This window comes from Thermobia domestica, chromosome 11, assembly GCF_964235325.1.
Source record: "Thermobia domestica chromosome 11, izTheDome1.hap1.1, whole genome shotgun sequence".
In the NCBI taxonomy this organism is placed as follows: Eukaryota; Metazoa; Arthropoda; class Insecta; order Zygentoma; family Lepismatidae; genus Thermobia; species Thermobia domestica.
In genome coordinates, this window is record NC_137464.1 from 198,271,030 (window position 1) to 198,291,346 (window position 20,317).

At 37.4% G+C, this 20,317-nt stretch overlaps 1 protein-coding gene across 1 annotated transcript in view; it reads right to left on the minus strand.

Moving 5' to 3' along the window:
* Positions 1 to 12,310, minus strand: part of LOC145664657 (uncharacterized) — a 29,130-nt gene extending 16,820 nt beyond the window's left edge. Inside the window, exon 1 of the mRNA XM_081731497.1 lies at positions 12,125 to 12,310. Within this exon, the coding sequence (XP_081587623.1) occupies positions 12,125 to 12,280 (156 nt within the window). The 5' untranslated portion in view covers positions 12,281 to 12,310. The remainder of the gene's footprint in view (positions 1 to 12,124) is intronic.
* Between the last annotated feature and the right edge of the window lie 8,007 nt (positions 12,311 to 20,317).

Below are 20,317 nucleotides of genomic sequence, written 5' to 3' on the forward strand. Positions count from 1 at the left end.
AGTGCTACTTGCCAATGCACGACACCCATGATCTATGAATTTCACCAATTGGTCGAATGTTGGTAGTTCACTGTCTGACAATGAAAGTTCCCACTGTCTTTTTGTTTCACTGTCTAGCTTCTCTGTTATATGAAATATAAGCAAAGGATTCCATTCGTTTACTTTTATGTCCAACACTGATAACGATCGCACACACTCAACACTTGTATCCAACAACCGACGTAACGTGCCACCTGATTCTTGCTGCACTTGACCTTGACTTACAAACCGCCGCACAGTGGGAGATTTCATCGATCTAGGGGAACTTTATTCAATGTATGATGCACATTTGAATGGTGCAGGTTTTGACGTTTTATTCGATTGAAATATGCGATTTCTTTGATAAAGAATGTTGTTTGTGTATTATTTACCAAAGAAGTAACACATGTGTGAGAAAGGTAAACATGACAGTGCATTACACTAGGTAGTCAGGACAATAAACAAGAGTCGGCGTGTACGCAAAACTGACGGCAAAAATAAGTTCATTAGTCTTAGTCACTGCTCTGTTCGGAATGATCAGAGGAATCATTCACATAAGGCTCTTTTAACAATCGTAGTACCTCGGACATTATGTCTGAACGTTTAGTTTTGGCAGGAGCACGTTTACTAGCAATATATGGATCAAGTGATGAGCAATCTATGAATTAAATCCGTGTTTGTATTCACTCTAGATAATTTTCTTATAAAGAGTTCCCTATATTTCTTATTGTCCTTGTTTCGAGCCTCCTGTGCTTCTTCGGGAAGCTAGCCTATAGGTAGAATACTCTCCCGTGAAATCGGACTTTGAGTGCGCTTACGGACATATGATACCAAGAATACTTTTATAAATACAGTTCCAAAATGCAAAGAGTGCACTCATTAAATATGTATGTATCAGTCGGAAAACCACAATTTCAGCATTCGAAAATAATGGGAAATCGCTTAATTAAGTCGACATTTACCCCAGTTATTTCGGACGATTTTTCAGCATTCCGAAAAAACTTTCGGGCTATATTGCCATCATTGGTATTTCCTGCTTGTTGTTTCGGGATATCTACCAATAGTCCTAGGTCACTACGAAATTTTGCTTGGACACGTTTCTTTTTTTATTCCATTTTCATCCGACTTTCTTTGCCTCGTACATGCCATCCTTTAATGTCTAGGCGGTAGGCAATATGGAGAATGCATTCCATAAGATGTATCCAAGAATAAGCCGGAGAGAGTCTACAAGTCAAAAAATTCAGATCTGCAGTTTTATGAGAAGGAATACTAAGATTATTCATTTCTTTCGGTTTCGCTTCACATAAATAACACGTTTGGGTAGACGCACATGAGGATACAGAATTACACAGTTTTCCATCAATCATACAAAAAATAATCTTAGGGCGAAAGATAAACTCCTTGTCTCCTACAGTAAGTTTCTCGATTTGGTCTTCTACTTTCTAGACTTCGTTTTGTAAAACCTCAAATGTTTCTTTTGCAAACGCAAAACTTGTGGGATGACAGTATCTAGTAGAGAATGGAGCGGGATTTTGCCAAATGACACAGTTACGATTGTTAGTGACACTATACAGTTGAACAGGGACAATAGATATACCAAACAAACTCTCGTCAGTTGAATGCTCATCTAAAAAGTTTGGCGATACATACTTTATAGCGCACCATCACAGTCCCCCTTAATAACAATGTTAATGTTGCGAACATCGGACAAATTTCGAAACTCATCTTATTTTGTTTTACTGAGTCTTCCTATGGTATTATCAAGAAAGGGATTGTACCGGTATGTCAACGGATGTTTCTATGATTTTTATTTCATCTGGATAACAATGTTGCTTATTATCTATAACCTTATCATAGGATGGATACATTTTACAGCCTGCTTATTTTGCCTCATCACGCGCGAAATATTACTGGTTTTTCGAAAGATTCGCATCAACTAGTAACGCCAAAGCTTCATCTTCTGATAATTTCGCTGGAACTGGAAGTGCAGCGCTTGGAGATTTCTTGATTTTCGTACCCCGTGTGGGCAAGAACAACAAATTGATTCTATGTTCTTTAACTTTTCTACTCTGCACTTTTGAGGTACAGTTTCGGTCTACCGCGTTTATTTTCAACAGAAGTATCCGTTGGCAGAACAGTCACTATGTTCAAGTCTACTTCATTTTCCAACGACGTTGCATTGTCTTATATCAACCTCTCCTAATGTCGATTGGCTTTGTCCCGTTTAACCAGTACGTCTATCATTAATACATTTTCTTATTCTTCCTGGCGAACTAGTGGTAAGTTCCACTATCAAGGTTTCTTCTATTATGCAATTTGTTAAAACTTCCAACCGCTTTGTTGACACATGTTGTTCCCACACATCTAATATAGGATGCCATGTAAACACGGGAGACATCTTTACACCACGTCTTCACGTTTTTGCGCAAGGTTTCTCGATTGTTTTCACTTCTAATCTCAACAAGCTTTCAGGTGAACTTAATCCGTAGGCTGAACACCACAGAACACCTACTTAAAACTTTGTTTCTAATTCCCACATAACATTTTTTCCATACGTTCAGACACACTTTTCTTCCACGCTATCCCCCAGGAACCCTATAATGCAAGGCAAAGTTCAAGTGCTCGATCTTCCCTTCGGACACCCTCAATACTATTACAGCACTGCACTGATCACTTTGTGTAAGCACAGCAGGACACAAGTCAAATGAACTGCTAGTATAAAGCGTACCTGTCGCAGGCTCTACGCGCGTACACTTCGTTGCCTCTTATCAAGCTATATTTGCGACCGTTGCACGCGACCATCGCCCGAATTCATGTCAATTTCATATAAACGGCATATTTAGCTATCTACATTGCAGGTGTTCTTTGCTATATTGCATGGTCGCAAAATTGAATAAAGTTCCCTTAGATTGATGAAATCTCCCACTGTGCGCCGCAAGATAGACGTGACTAATTCTCGTTTATTTTGATACCTTAAATTTAACAGGTCCCAAGCTTCTTTATAGTTATCGTCAGTTATTTGTATAGATTGAACAAGTGTTGCTGCTTCACCTTGCAGACTAGTTTTTAAGTACTGAAGTTTTTGTGCACCCGTCAATTTTTCATTATTATGCACTGCTGCGATAAACAAATCACGAAACGAAAGCCAATCATTTAAGTTCCCGCTAAAACATGGCAACTGCAATTTTGGAAGTCGAATTTCTGTTGTGTTTTTTTGATTATTCACATCACTAGAAGAAGCGTGAGATATTTTACCCTGCACATCCACTAATTTCACGTTAAGCTTTGTAAGTCTATCTTCAATAGCAGCAAGCTCTTCTTCTTGCACCAAATAAATTTCTTCTTCGGCACACAAGTTACTGGCTAGCAACAAAAGCTCATTTGTTTCACGTGACAGTTCACTCACTTTGTTTTTGTACACCTGAATTACACTAATATCTTCCTGTTCTGTGATATTGTTTATGCAGTTTTCAGCACGAGTGACCCTGCCTTTTAAAACACGCTTTCGGGAATTGTAAGCTTCCATTGTCGCCCACACAGTTTTTTCTTTCTTGTTAACACACGAGTCTTAGCACGTAGGTCACATAAAACACATAAACACGTATTAACATCTGGGTAGGAGGACCAAATCTTTATGATGGACTGTATCACACAAACGCTGGTTCGTTCTTTAATAGTTTGGTTTAATAATATTGTTAATATATCTTACAATTCCCGAGTTAAAATAAAATGCACATTGAACACAACGATGATGCAGCTATAGGCTCCGCGCTCACTCACACACTGCTGCTATACACAGTTTCAACAAGCACCTACACCTTTCTTCTTCTTCTTCTTCTTCTACAGCTAGCAAGTTACATTAAACAAACACCTTTAAAAAAAACTAAACAATTTAAATAAACAAGTTAGGACTAAACAACAACAGAGGCTGGATTTTACTTTCTTTCACTTTAAATTAATTCATTTCGGAATTTGATTTGAATCAACGATTTTTATTTAAAAAATCAAGTGATTTAAATCAATCCACCCTGCAGCTAATTGAAGAAAATATACTGAAAATGAGTGAGAAATAGTACTTATAGGTTATTTTTTTCAGAAAACAGTCAATGTTATACGAAATACAGGTTGGAAAAAAAAAGCGAATTTTTTGATCATTCTTTGTGAATTTTGAAGTCAATTTACTGGAATTTAGTATCATTTTACAGGTTACTTTTTACAAATACTAAGATCTACAAGACCTGATAATTACAAATTACAATAATTTTTAGATTATAGTTCTAGTTTTAATTTAACACTTGCTGTGGTCATGCTCTTTAGGATAAAAGAGAACTGTGATTTATAAAAATAGAATTGGTGGAACGAGAACGTGAGAAGAGACGAGAGAACCTCCTGAAAATGTAAGAACACCAAGTTGTTCACCATGGATTCACATGGCATCAAACAAGGAACCTCTCGTACCAGAAGTGAGCGTTCTACCACTTGTTCACCGTGCCCTAGTGTAGGTTATTACAGGCTGCTTAAAGCAGAAGTGTTTAACTGTATTTTGCTGAACAAAACAATAAAAATAAAGTAAATCTACATACTATCTCGTACTGGTGCGCAAAAAATGATGCCTAAATGACTAACGTTTCCTTGTTGAGATTTCTAACACATTTTATTGGGCCTTGGAAACAAAGGTTTACTAAACAGTGAAGAACAGCTTGAAATTCAAAATACTTAATGGTGAAACCGATCTAGCCAGGCTGGTGACATTGTCCTGTAGTCCAATTTTCTTGGAGGTGAGACAGTGTTGTGGGGAACGGTCTATACATTTAAGTCAGACATTTGTAACATTCTCTAGGACTAAATTAAGACGTATTTCAAAATGTTTGAAAATAAATAAATAAATAAAAATCTCTACAGATTATTTGTAACGTTCTCTAGAACAGTCAGTTGAGAGATTTTCACAATACCGTATCTGAAAATCCAAATTCTCTTCTTAACAACCTTTTTCTAAAGTATTACATATTAATGAGGCACAGACAAATTTAAATTCTTTCAAATTTAAATACCCCAGGATAACCTCGAACTTCATTATGATATTTTTTCTTTTATATATATATATACTAATGCATTTGCAGTTTTTTCCCCCGGAAGTCATTATTCTGTTCTAAACGAAGTTCATACTCAACTTTCTTTTTTTCTTTGTTTTGTCGAATAGTTTTTTCTATGGAATTTGCAAATTAAGGACATTTTTTTACCTCGATATCACATCCTATCTTTCACAAATTAATAACCATAATTCTCTCTTTAAAAAATTCATGCAGAATGAAAATACCTGGGTACAAATATTGAGTTTTGTTTAACAAGATGAAGATTTGATTGCTCGAAGCTATTGTTACCTACGGCTTCCCTTCATCCCCGTACGAATTTCACGTATTTAGTTCTCAGATATGCTAAACTCACGAGTTCGAATCTTGGGCTAAATCAACCTCAACCTCAAGAAATGAGCGCGAGTATGAACGACTACGACCATCATTAAGAAATTTTGATTAACCAATGAGGTTAATTAGTATAATATACAGCCAAAACAATTCTACTTAATAACATCTCGAAATAATGTGAGTCTGAACCAGTATGAGCCTAATAATAATAGTAAGCGCGAGCCTCTCTAAGGATAGTGTGCCTGAACCCGAATGAGTTAAGTGGTTATCTGTGGTCGTCCTTACAAATTTCTTCGCCCTATCCCTTCAGAAGATCTTAAAATTTTTACTTCATGATCATGAAGTTCTCACTTAACTTTTTTATAAAAAAAACAGCTATTCGTTCATTTTCTACAGAACAAAATCACTTTTAAAATGACTGTTCATATTTTATTCTTTCAACTCACTCGTTACTTCTAACTCACCAAATCAAGTGTATTGTTCATTGTGTGTAGAGCGAGAATTTTTTCCCATTTGGCCTCTAAACGGTCGGTTCAAGAAATCGAATGTGGTGTCATAGGATAGAGCTGATCAAGCCCTATCATTACCCTCGAAAAAACAAAATCGTTTTTACTATTCAATGAGTGTTTTTAATTATATGGGTGGAGCAAGAAGTAAGTTATCATAGAACTCTAATCTATCTAGCCTGCCATTCCGCCATATTCGGCCGGATAGTCGGGAGTCTGCTGCATTTGGATATCCAAATATCATCCTTTTGACTATCCCAAAAACACGAAGAAATGTGCCTCAGGAATCCCAAAGGAAATCACATTTCCTGGATATAAGCGGACTATGGTCTTTCATGGGACATCCCAATATTTCTTGACTAGACGCCTGAGGAATGTCTGTCGTGTACTGCAAGCGATGCAGAGCGAAATCTAGCTTAAGCTACAATTACAAAAGACAAGGGAACGTAAACGATAGATACAAAAACTACGTCCATATAAATCATACTTATGAAAGATGTATCTACTTAAGGAATGTTTTGCTGTTGAGGCGGAGGGCTCCGTCCCTAATCCCCCACCTGTGGGGTGTTAGTAGTAAAATGTTTTCGATGCAGGTTTTTTTTTTTTTTTTTTTTTTTTTTTTTTTTTTTTTTTGAGACTTCGCCCCTAAACCCCTCTCTCTAGAACTTTTAAACATAATACTTTATTAGGCTGTTCCCTTCCCCAAATCTCTTGCTATGGACCATAAAAGTAGAAGAAAAGAAGTGGATAGAAGTTATACGCATGTCGAATTTATTTGTATTGCTGATTGAAAACAACTGAAAGAGCAAGAAAACTGAAAACGTACGGGGAAATCATAACGGAAAAACGTATACTATTTCTGTACATATTTAGTGAAAAAGGAAGAAAATGTGAAAATACCAAATATCTGAGAATAACAATGACAAGTGAAGGCGGAAAATGCAAATATTTGCATAACCACAATAAATAAGGAATATAACATTGAAAACAAGTTCATCTGGCTGCCATCAGCGGAACCTTAAGCCTCCCCTTTAATCCTCACATATTTGCATTATTGGCACAGTGCTTTATCTTATATTACGGTACATATTTTTCCTGTGAATTTTACAAATATCTGGACCCTATTGTAAATCTGTAATCAACATACTACTACTATCGATAGTATGTTTTACTCCTGCTCTTCACAAATGTACAATATAGGTGCACAATGAAAATGCCTTTGAAGCTGATGTTTGTTTTTCAAGATAAAAAGTATAGGATTCTATTTTATGGAATCATACATTTGCAAACTTACAGAAGAATTGTCTCATGTTATTTCCCCATATATAAGGAATCAAAATATATGGGGATCTTATCTCTAACACGTGTAATAATAATAAAAAACGTAATCCAAAGTGTATCTTTCAAATAAAGTAATAGTTCATAAGGAAGCCAATATGTATGTGAGTGCAGTGAGGTGTGTTATGATCCGAAAGACACAACTGTCCGATGGGTATGACAACTAGTACTGGTAACATGAGAAACACACGTGTTTCCGCTATCCTCACCTACGTGCTTCGGCGTGGCCCACCAGCCCCTCCCTGTTCTGATTCGATTAGATAGGCTACACTTCTAGGTCTTTAGATCACAGCACAGGTTGGTTTGTGTTTTTTGCACTATCGTTTATATGGCATATATCCAGACGCGTATTTATACCCATAACATTTAAGCCCTTCTAAAGTTAATCTACACCTAGGAATGGAATTGTTTCCATAAGAAACAAGTTATAAACCACTAGATGTCGATTTCCTCGTGAAACAAGTACAAAAATCATGAATACATGTAGGATTCCGTAAAACAGAACAGCACAATAAAAAAAAAAAAAAAAAAAAAGCTTACTAACGTAATTTCCGACTTTACACTCAGACATCTGTCCCACTAAATGTGTATATGAAGTTTATGGGACAGGAAAATAATGACTACAAATACAATTTTGAAGAAGTATCGTAATGCTTTACATACTGGTTAGAACACTCCGTCTAGAAGTTAAAATGAATGTGTGTATAATACAGGGTTGGCTCATTTAAACCAAAAAACGAAAAATGTTCGTAAAATCTTGATGAACACATACATTTGTGGGTTATCACGTTTCACTCCCGTATATTATTCGTTTTATATTCAGACCTAAATTCCCCAATCATTACTCAGAGATTATACTACAAAAGCAACTTTTATACATATACATGCATATATATATATATATATATATGTTTATGTGTGTGTATGCTTTTTGTCTTTTGTGATTTTTTAATATTTTGTTATTATTGTTATGCAATTGCAATCAAAGGAAAATTCTATATATTGTTTTGTTTTAGTAATATTTACTATTGATAAAATACATCGAAATGCCGTACCTTTTTTGGAGGGAGGGGGGGGGGTCATACAAACCCCTCAAGAGGCATTTATTGAAATCAGTAGTATCTTTTGTATCTATTTTTTTGTATAAATGAGTCAAAGCCAAAGTGGACTCAAATAATTCGTATCTTTATTAACTTTTCTTACTGATATGCAAATTAAGTCGTCGTATTTCTTGGACTAATAAAAGTCGTAGTGAACTGACTTGAACTAAATTGGTTCTTCTGTACTCCGTAGTACTTTGAAATTGTCCACGTGCAATTTTGTATAATGGTTTCCCTTGTGTAATTGTTTATCATTTTGTTCTTCTGAAATGACTCTTGACAATTACATTAACAAGTATGTAAAGATCAGTACAACGTATTTTTATCAGGACTCCTTCGTGAGTGAGTCGGCAGACGTATCGCATGATGCCAATTAGTCCCGGTTTCGAGTTCAAATGGAGGACAATTTCGCTCCGATGTAAGCCGAGAAGTGGTTTGGATTCCGCTTCAAGCTTATGTGACCCCTTCCAGCATAACCCGGATGCTGCATAATAACACCAAGGGAAACAAACTTATTTATGTCCATATGTGATATAAATACACACAGCAAATTATTTAAAAAAAAGTAAAAAAAAAAAAAAAAAAATGTTTTCTCAATAAAAATCATGGTGTCTGCCAACCCTGTTATAATATGAACGAGGACTGTCTACGTATTAATTCCCACTCTCGGAACACACCTGCACAATGTAGGATACCAGTATTATATGAAAATGAAATCTTTGAGTTTTACCTCCCACGTGATACCATGACGGCTAATGGAGGCAGTGATGATGAGAAATGAATGAAATGTTAGAATAACGGTGGAAGGAAACAGAAGAATCCCGAGATAACACACGCATACGGTCGTAGCCCATCATAAAACCCAGTTGGCGCGAGCTGGTATCGAATCGGAACCCTGTGCATCTCCTGTATTTTTTGTTCACAAGTGTAATATTAATAGTCTCATATCATTGCAAAGGGCTACAGTATGGTTAAAATAAGTGAGAGCCAGGCCCGTATCCAGGGGGGGGGTCTAGCGGAGGCCGGGCCCCCTCTAAAAGTTTTACGGTACGTTTGCAAATGAACTATAATATGGAATGAACTACTATTTTTGGATCGGCACCCCCCCCCCTAAATTTTCGAGCTGGCTACGGGCCTGGTGAGAGCAATATCAAGAATTTATAGCGCTATCCTCGATTATGCGCAATCATGTTCCAGCTCCGTACGGACGCACTCTCACCCTGACTCGATTAGACAGGATTCTCGCTTTTAATAGCTACCTGGTAAAGCCATTTCTATGGCAGGTTGGGATGCATATTTACACAAGCACGGGGAAGTGCTCGTAAAGTAATTCTGACCCATAAATGCAATTCGTACCCTACCAAACAAAAGGCACCAGTGAATTTTGTGATGAATTAATCGCATATACTAGAACAGCAAGTAATTATATCTAGGCCACATCGAGTTCCACTTGTATTATCAATCTGCACGCAATTATTTGGGCATGCGTCAGGGTAGTAACAGTCCTGATCTTGAAAGAATTAGAAGCAAGTTTTTTTCTCTTATTTTTATTATGATGGCTTCTCCTTAAACTGCACAATTAATTCTATTATTGTCGTTTTGGAGGTAGATATGTTTGCACGAGAAAGTTTCTTTTGAAAGTATGGAAGCACAAGTGAGGAGAAGCAGGTGTGTAGGACAGTTAGGATACTTAAGTATATAAATGAAACGTTTATGCCGGCTATACCGGAATGACGGTTATGCTAGCTACGCTAAAGGCTGTAGAACACAGGTCCCACTTACCATTTAGCTGTAATAAAGACGGAAAACAACGTGACCTGCGGGGCTCTAATCCGCCTTCACTCACTAACGCTCGTCGGCAATACTATGTGAATTAAATAGAAAATTTGGTACAGAAAAGAAACCTAGCTACTATCCTATGTGGGGGGACCTGTGTTCTAGAACTTTTCCGAAATGGTGGAATGAAGAGTGGGAAAACCTCGAGAAAACCTGCGCACTGATTGTCTACCATAAAGCTCACTTGGCGCGAGCTGGGATCGAACCAAGGGTCCCATGCATGAGAAGTGAATGCTCTGCCACTGACCCACTGTGGCCCAAGTGTAGATGATAGGCCTATATATGGAGTTATTGGGTATTATTTAGGGATATAGTATACGACAGTGCCTCGTTACTTCCCGAGGACGCACGAAGTGCAGTCTTTTACAGATTATTCACTGAACATCTAGGAACTTAAAAATGGGGTAAAAAAGCGAGTGTCGTTCACTTTTGTGGTGGTACGAATATAAAGAACAACGTATGTATTTCACTTTTGGGATCGTACAACTTGTTTATTTTGATGCTCGGTGAACTCTCTTCAACTGTTTGAGAGTTGTATGCAGTAGTAGCAGGTCTACCGTGATTGATTACCGATTTTTGAAGGGTTGTTTTCAAGGGATGTTTCGTGAAGGTTTGGGCTCATTCCGTAGAGGTTTTTCTGAGCTCGCGGTTTTTTTTTTTTTTTTTTTTTTTTTTACTTTCGCTTATTGGTAATTTGCATTTTCGGGATTTTCTTGCGGGCCGTATAACGTCCTGCAGTTCTACACAGAGGTTCCGCCTACATGGGGGTGCCATTTTTTTTTTTTTTTTTGTTTTGGTTCTGCGTATATTGACGGAGCTTGTGCTTTGTGTTCTGCAGGTGGTAGTACGGTAGGAAGAAGATGAAAATGGTGATATTTGTACGTGTAAGTAAGTAAAGTGCGTGGATCGTGAAGTAAATGTGCGATCTTAATCTTTTTTTTATATTTGTGCTTTAAAATCTTGTATTGCAGATAATAAGTGATTTTTTCTGTTGATTGATAGTTTAATGTATTAAAATTTCAGCACGTTGGCGGTAAGCACTTCTATGTTGCTCAGTAGGTCATTGTAGGCATTAACTTTTCCACACCTTTATATTTCGTGATTAACAATAATATAGCCCTTGTACTTCGGGCTATATGTGCGCTTTTTCGCTTGGTACTCCCTCCCTAATTTTTATTGCATTCTTAAAATGGCCCTTGTACTTACAGATGTTCTTCTAAGAATGTGTTTTTTTTTTATATGGTATGCGAAGAATAATAATGTGCCCTTGTACATTTTGTATGAGTATATGTGGGGCATTTGAAACACATATCGCATGTCACGTGCACGTGGATGCTTCTTACTGTTGCACTACGTATGAAAATGATTTTATTACATGTAGAAGTAGTAATAGAACACGGAAGAGACCCAGATCATGTTGTATTCACACTTCATATTGGAGTGTGAATACAACATGATCTGGGTCTCTTGCGTGTTCTATTACCACTTCTACATGTAATAAAATCATTTTCATACGTAGTGCAACAGTAGGAAGTATGCACGTGCACTGGACATAATGAGGTCCTCTTGTATACTATTACCTTATTTAGTTTATCCTCCAAATCACTTGTTATGAGTCTAGCTCACTTGATACTGCTTACGGTTCTGTCCGTTAGGTTAGGGCGGGTTGTTAACTTTGATAGGTTACAATGGCACACTAAGTCATAGTACCGGCTCCGGAGGCGTCGAGGATTTGGGGGAAATACTAAATATCATCCGAAGTCATTAACACTTACAGCAGAATACAATACTGTTGTGACCTTACATTTTTAATCATTGTCAAAGTTTCACCCGGTAGCCTTAAAATTAAAGGGGCTACTAATATTGTAGTCAATAGGCTATTTCATTACAACCTACTACTTACGTCTACTTTCCTAAGTTTCAAAAGAGCCTTCAGAATTTTAAGTCTTGCTCTTAAGATATGAATCTGTCTTCTATTATTGTTCAGAATCTGAAGTATACCTAAAATTACAGGAATTTTTTGTTTATCGCAGCGCTTAAGATTTCTTACAATCTCCATTATAATTCACAAAACCGCGTCAGGGTTGCCAGATCTAATTTTTTTTATTTCAGACCAGTTCTAAATAACTTTAATTTCCAATTTTTCGTCCCGCTTTTTCATTCCATTTGTTGGTCCATGTTCCTGATTTCTCAACGTTTATGGAACACTAAATTAGCGTTTTAGTTTGGGACAGGCCCATATTTAGTTAAGTGCTATTCTGTGCTCGGCAGAATTTAGGGGGGGGGGATTTTGATTTGTTTTTTAAATATTCACAATAAAGTAATATTTAAAACTAGCAACACGCAGAGTCCCGTACAAACGCGGGATGTTAATGTGTCTAATTTTCTCTAACTACAGTAGTTACTAATTAGCTAGTTTATCTGATTATTTTTTAAAAAAGCCATCTTCTCCCACCCCAACTCCAAGGAATGAGGGTGAACTTGAACATCATGAAAACTGATACTGTTATTAAACTCAGTAACCTCCAAAACATTAAAATCAACATTCATATCTGTCGGTTTCAATCGCCCTCTGGCTGATAAGTGGAATATGAACTTGAATTTTATTAAAACTGTCACTATTCATCTCAGCGACCCTAAAAACTATGAATTCAGCTCTAATATCAGTCGTTTTCGATTATTTTAAAATGCCCCCATGTTATTCTTATGGGGACTTTGCACCCCCAAAACTCAGCTCAGATGTGACTAGTGGCGGGTAAATTCCTGGGAAGATATTTTTCGGGAAGATTCCCCAAAATGGGAATTTCCGGGAATTTATGTAAATCACAAAGAAAATTGCATTCTATTACTATATCATGATTTCAAAGTTAAATTCGTTTTATATCACAATTCGTTTTTATATTATTACTGTTGTCCCCAGGGGAGTCTTTAGAATATACGTATATTCTAAACGATGTTATGTTGTTTTATTAATATTTTATTATATTTAGAGAGCACGCAATATGGATATTTATTTACAATATGTTCTATGAAAGTAAATACGTTTCAAAAATAGTTGGCTTTATGCAGATTCGTTTTGACGTATGATTAGCGTCATACTAAAGGCCAGATTACTACAGGAAACAGACGTTAGTCGAACTCTTTAGCATGACTCTAACCATACGTCAAAACGACTCTGCATAAGGCCCAGTAAGTCCACACTTTTTAACCGCTAAACTGTTGAAATTTACATGTTAGTGGATTTTCTAAACTTCATATACTAATATTATAAACATATTAAATTTTTAAATGTTATTAACAAATTAGGTTGGGTAACTGCCAGAACACACATGTCCCACCATTTTATCAACATTTGCGCATAAATATGTATGTTCACAATATTTGCAAGATACTTTCCTGTCTTTATAATTTTGCATGTAACATTGCCACACACGAGTTTTCTTCCTGCCCATTTCTCGAAATTCCATGCGTTAATTCACATGTAAAAGAAGCTCGAGTACCTCTTCAGAAATTCGAGACACAGAGAGGAGACAGACAGATGTCTATTACTAACTGTGGTTCAGCGTTTATTAATAGTACTTCATTTCTATTTCTACATAATTCTACATTACTTTACAAAATGGTTTCTTTCCATCATTTGTAAATTAGTACTTTGCTACTTTTGGCGATTGTTTAGCTTTGGCGGGTCAGATTTTGCACCTACTTTTTGCAATATTCTATTCCGATGCGGTTGTTTTATGGTTTCATTGGTTAAATTACGTTACCAACTTTAAATTTAGGCATCATTGCCACGCGAGCGTCAGCCGGTGAATGCGGGTTAAAGTCCCACAGGGCACGTTGTTTTCTATCTTCGTTACCAACAATTCCCTTTCTTTTCTCACATAAATCACTTCGACTTACCTTTATGGTTTGTACAAATCCCCTATTGCCCTTAAAAAAAAAAAATGTGTTCGATACTTTCTTGACTACTTGAACACCACTATCAACTCATTTCTTCTGTAAATCATCGTACCTTTTGCTAGTTTTGGCTCCCCAATACTAAACAATTCCTCTACTTTTTAGTGCAAATGGAAATGGAACTTAAAAAATCATGTTATTAGTTATATAAAGTACTGTCAAAGAAACTTAAATTTTTAACCTCCAAATTCTTTAAAACCTTGAAGTAAGTCATAATATATTAAAATAAAGTAATTAGTAATATAGTTCTTATAATTTGGAAGATAAAGTAAAGAAATGGAAATAAATTCCTTCCCGGAAATTTATAGGCCAGGGAAAAACCCGGGAATATTCCCACTGCCCACCACTAGGTGTGATCTAGGGACCTGGAACGGGTCATTTGGATCATTTCTCTGAGAGCTTTAAAATGCATTAAAATTTCATGTTTCCATGGGCGGCGATTAGGGGGGGCAAGAGGGGGCAGTTGCCCCCCCACTTTTTTGAAGTGACCACTTAACTCTTTTAAATTATATCATCTATATTTCGGTGATAGGCTAGAATTTTCATTATTCGATTTAAAAAAGTACCAAAAAAGCTTTTTACTTGTTTTTTTTTTCTCAAGCCTGGAGGCATTGTAGAATATGTTACATATGTTTTCACGCCTTTCTGCGTCGAGACGTAGTGTGATGACGTCATAACTTAAAAAAATATTTTTTATGACTTTTTTATTACTTTTTGCAGGGTTTACTTTTGCACTTAGAAGACTGAAATTTTGCACACACATTCAGTGCACCCCTTAATGTTTTCCAGATTATTTTCAGATTTCTGCGATAAAACAGTGGGGTCCAGAGGGGCAAAAAGGTAAAAAAAAAGGGTATATTTTTAACAAATCCCTTTTTTTCGCGATTTTCCCTCCTCAGATACATAATGGAGACATGTGAATAGTACCGTTTGGAAGGCTGTTCTCTTCTAAAATGAATGATGTACGAACCATGATCCTAGTATAAATAAGGATGTCTCAGGGAATTTTTACCTGAGAACCTTTTTTATACGGGAATCTGGATTATTGTAGAAATGTTATTTTTGGCGGGCTTACTTTTGCACCTAGAATATTTAAATTTTGCACACACATTTAGTAAACCCCTTAGTATTTTTCAGATCTCTGCGTTAAAACAGAGGGTACAGAGGGGCAAAAAAGTACAAAGAAGGAGTATTTTTTAAACAAATAATCCATTTTTTCATGATTTTCCCACCTCAGGTACATAATGGAGACACTTGAGTGGTACCGTTTGAAAGTATGTTCTATTCTGGGAGGAATGATACACGGACAATGATCATAGTATAAATAGGGATGTCTCAGGAAAATTTTATATTACATACGGGTCATCTGGGGCATTGTGGGAATGTTCTTAGCTCATTGGTAAACATTTTCCCGCACTTAGTTTTCAAGATAGAAGCTTGAATTTTTTATACACATTTAGTAAACCCCTTCGTATTTTTCAGTTGATTTTGAGATCTGTGCGTTAACAAAAGGGGTCCAGAGGGAATCAAAGTATGAAAAAATAAAAAAAAAATCCATATTTCCCTCAAATTTTCCCGCCTTAGCGACATGATACGAAAACGTAAATGGAACCGTTTGAAAGGTTGTTCTATTCTGAAGAGAATGAGGTACTAACCATGATCCTAGGATAGATGCTGTAGCTGATTGACTGAAATTCAATAATTTACCTTTAAAAAGCCATAATTTAAAATGGTTAATGTAGATAGTTGCATTTGGAAATGTCCTAAAGTTTTTGCATATATTACTGGTTCATATTTGGTCTAGGAATTAATTCGTGCGGGTGGACAAGAGATGGCGCAACGAACGGAGCGTCCCACAGTTCCGTGTATCCACACATGTGTTGCAAACCCCTGTCATCGCGTATCGTTCGTAGTATAGGGCAGTGGATTAAAGCGTCAACAACACCAGTTTGTAGTTAAGTGAACATGGCGCAATTTGTGCCTGATAAAGTGTTTTTGCGGGGTGTCCTGCTGCATTACTTTAACATGCAGAAAAGTGCGACTGAAAGTCATCGTATTTTGGTGGAAGTGTATGGTGACCATGCTCTAGCTGAGCGAACGTGTCAGAAGTGGTTTGCACGGTTTAGAAGTGGTGATTTCGGCTTGGCAGACCAAGAGCGAGCTGGACAGCCAAAAAAATTTCAAGACGAAGAATTGACAGCATTGCTCGAGCAGGATTCGTGTCAAACTCAGGAACAACTTGCAGCAGCATTAGGCGTTGATCAAACAACAGTCTCCAAACGCTTGAAAGCCATGGGAATGATTGAAAAGATGTCACATTGGGTTCCACATGAATTGAAAGAGAGAGACGTTGAAAGACGAAAAACCATTTGCGAATTGCTGCTTCAACGACAGAGCAGAAAGGGGTTTCTGCATCGAATTATTACGGGTGATGAGAAGTGGATCCATTACGAGAACCCTAAACGAAAAAAGGCCTGGGTGAAACCAGGTGAACCAGGTCCATCACAACCAAAACGAGATATTCACTGTGCAAAGGTTATGCTGTGCATATGGTGGGATATGAAAGGTGTGGTGTACTATGAGCTGCTGCAACCGGGTGAAACTATGAATGGAGAACGTTATCAACGACAATTAATGCGTTTGAAGCAAGCTCTGGCCAGAACACGACCAGAATGGGAGAACAGACATGATAAACTTATTGTTCAACATGATAACGCTCGCCCACATGTCGCAAAACCGGTCAAAACCTATTTAGAAAATGTCGGATGGGAAGTTTTACCCCACCCGCCGTATTCACCAGACGTTGCTCCTTCGGACTACTACTTGTTCGATTGCATGAACAACGATTTGATTGGACAGCGGTTTACTTCTTCAGAAGATATCGAAACATGGGTCTCTGACTGGATCGCTTCCAAGGATGAGGACTTCTTTCGCCACGGAATCCGTACATTGCCTGACAGATGGGCGAAAGTGGTGGCTAGCGATGGACAATATTTTTCTTAAGGTATTTATGTATTTTGTGTTTGTACTACAGCTTCAATGTGTGCGTACCAACCGCACGAATTAATTCCTAGACCAAATAGAAAAAATGGTGCCATATAATATTTGTCGTTGCGTAAGAGTGTATTGGTTATTTGTCTTCCCGTGGAGTTAAGACAGCTACAGGAATTGCGTTTTAATTGCAATTCAAAGGAATTAATATTACAATTGCGTCGTAGCATATGCTTGTAGTATTTCATTTTCTAAGAGTAATAACATACATTTAATGGCAAGTGTGGAATTAAAAATGTAAGTTGTTCATTAATCCTCAGTTTCAATACAACTTTTACAAAACAAGCCTCATTATTCATTAGTATGATTAATAATATCCTTTCTATTTATTTTATTTACAAATATGTTATTAAATAATCTGATCACACAATTTTCCAGACAGAATTTTAAGATGTTCATGAGCAAGGAATCATGAGCAATTAAGTAAATTACTCTTGTCAATTTACCTAATTAAATATGAAACACGATATACCTACGGTATTTTAACTGAAAAATATAGTATCCTATTAGTTATATAACCTTTCGTCAAACAAAGTGTTAGAAACAACCAGGTAAACTAACATTGATATACACATATTCAGATCATATCTTGCCCCCCCCCACTTTTAACGTCCAATCGCCGCCACTGCATGTTTCTATCTATTATGGTTCTCGAGTTGAAAAGAGCTACAGACAGCTTATTGTATTATTATTATTATTATTATTATTATTATTATTATTATTATTATTATTATAGATGCTGTTAAAACGGTGAATAATGTAAACAATTATTTTTCTCTCAATCAATGAGTAACTAAGCTCGTTGACTTGTAATCAAGGGGTCCCGGGTTTGATTCCCGGTGTAGACATTAGTGGTTCAGATCCCAAGTTAAGCTGTAGGTCCCGTCCTTAGTACATCATCATCCCATGAAAAGCAATGGCAGACTACCATGGGTTTAACTTGTTCAGAGGCCGGATCAAACACCTACCTTCGGACAGAACACCACACCATAATCATCATAGAGAGAATTAGAGCATTTAAAATTACGTTGTAACTTGTAATACCTCAACTGCTACTCAAGAAGAGCTGGTATACAGAGGTTGTTTTCTATCTATGGTGGCGAAATTACACACCTTGTGCAGCACCACCAACCGGAAAGAGAACAAGGCTGCCAGTCGTGTGAGTTCCTGACCATTGACTCTGCGTGACAGGTATGGTAAGCGCATATCAGGACAAATGCCGCCCAAAATAAGTGTTTATTGGGAAGGCTACATAACTGCCCTTTCCGACGTGAATTACAGTTATAGTGCCATTATCAAACTGTGCTAGGAGCGTGTATTCACTGTGTCCAAAAATGGTATATCACAAACGTTGAAAGGAGCAGGTAAGGTGAGGCGTGGGATGATTCCTGTGTGGCAGAAACACGCCAACCTTGGCCTGCCACTAGCCGCACACGAGCTAAAATTCGGGAAGCCGGGGCTTTGGTCACCAGGGAGAAGTCACCCACACAAAGGAGTATCGCGAACCGGCTACAGACGTAATTGAAGATAGTGTACACCATGATTTACAGCGATCTAATGTTGGTAAAGCGACAGAAGGGGCGTGTTCATACGCTTTTGCTAAAACACATCCAGGAAAACCGCACCAATTGCCGAAATCTGTCTAAGTGGTACCTACTAGGCCTGTGAAAAATGGAAGTTTATTGTAACACTGGAATACGTTTATCTGGATGACTGTCACAAGCCACGTGCAATTTTTTATCGACAGGTGCGAGGAACTTTCAAAGATGGTTTACACAGAATGCAAGGAAAGTTTTGGCACAGGCTTCATGATCACTGCTGGATACTCGTATCAGGGCAAGCTGGCCATACGTCGTGTAGCGAAAGTTACTAAAGTGAATTCGGAATATTATCAGGGTAATGTCCTGACACCAGTTTATCGCAATGACATTTCCAGTCTCTAGGGGAGGGACATTAACGTGTGAAGGTGCATCAAGACAGCATCAAGTCACACATCTCGGTCAACCCGCCTCTTCCTCCAACAAATGGCAGAAGAAACTGTAATTCGTGCCATTCCATTCACAGACATTCCAGTGAAGTCCCCTGATGCGTTATCGACGTACTTTTGCGCCTTCGGCCTCCTGAATAAGCCTAGTTTCACATGAGACCGCGTACCGTTGAAGGGCTATGGAAAGCCTGTCAGGAGAAGTGGTTGCGGCCAGAGTTGGCGTGGGTCAATGAAAACTTGATCCACGACCCACCACCCACCGTGACCCACGACCCACTGATCCACCACCCACCGTGACCCACTCTGACCCACCACCCACCATGAACCACTCTCATCCACTTTGACCTACTCTGACTCACCAAAATCCATCGTCATCAACACTGAACACGATCCACGGCCTCTTCTGAACTGACTAAAGAGTTTACACTTGTAATAAAACAAGACTGTGAAATTGTCACTAATCGGAGTTTGAATTTCTAGTCAATCGCTCAAGCACCACTGTTAAAATAACAGTGGATCTGACCTTTACGATATAAACTGGTAAAGTGTTTGTCAGTGAGGAAATTGAAACAGTTCGAGCTGGGGGGGAAATTAGTGTGTGTCTAAAATATATTTGGACTAAGAGAGTATTCTTTCAAGTGTTAATTTCTGAACGCATTCCACAAGAAACTTCTATTCGCATTAAAATACCCCTGTACAATATGGAATAGGTTATGGTTTCTCAGTTCACAGTATTTTTCTCACAAAAGACTTGAAAAATCAGTTGTTCATAGGGTATAAAGGTGCTCGGGTACCCTCTGTGAGAGCGTCTCCATAAAGTATGCTCATAATTGTAATTTGTGTAATCACTAAAACACCACGTTAAATTTAAGTTACAAATATGCATAATTGCAATTATTATGAATATTCAAAGTAGTTTACCTAAAGCAAAGAAGAGACTTACTAAAAATTAGGTACAAAGTTGAATAACACAAATAAGCCATTAGTAATACAAGTATACATTTTCTATAACTCGTAATTTTCCACCTTAAAACAAATCTGAAATCGAATTTATTTCCTGTTGGTAACTTTTTAGCGGTAAATCATCCGCAGTGGAATGAT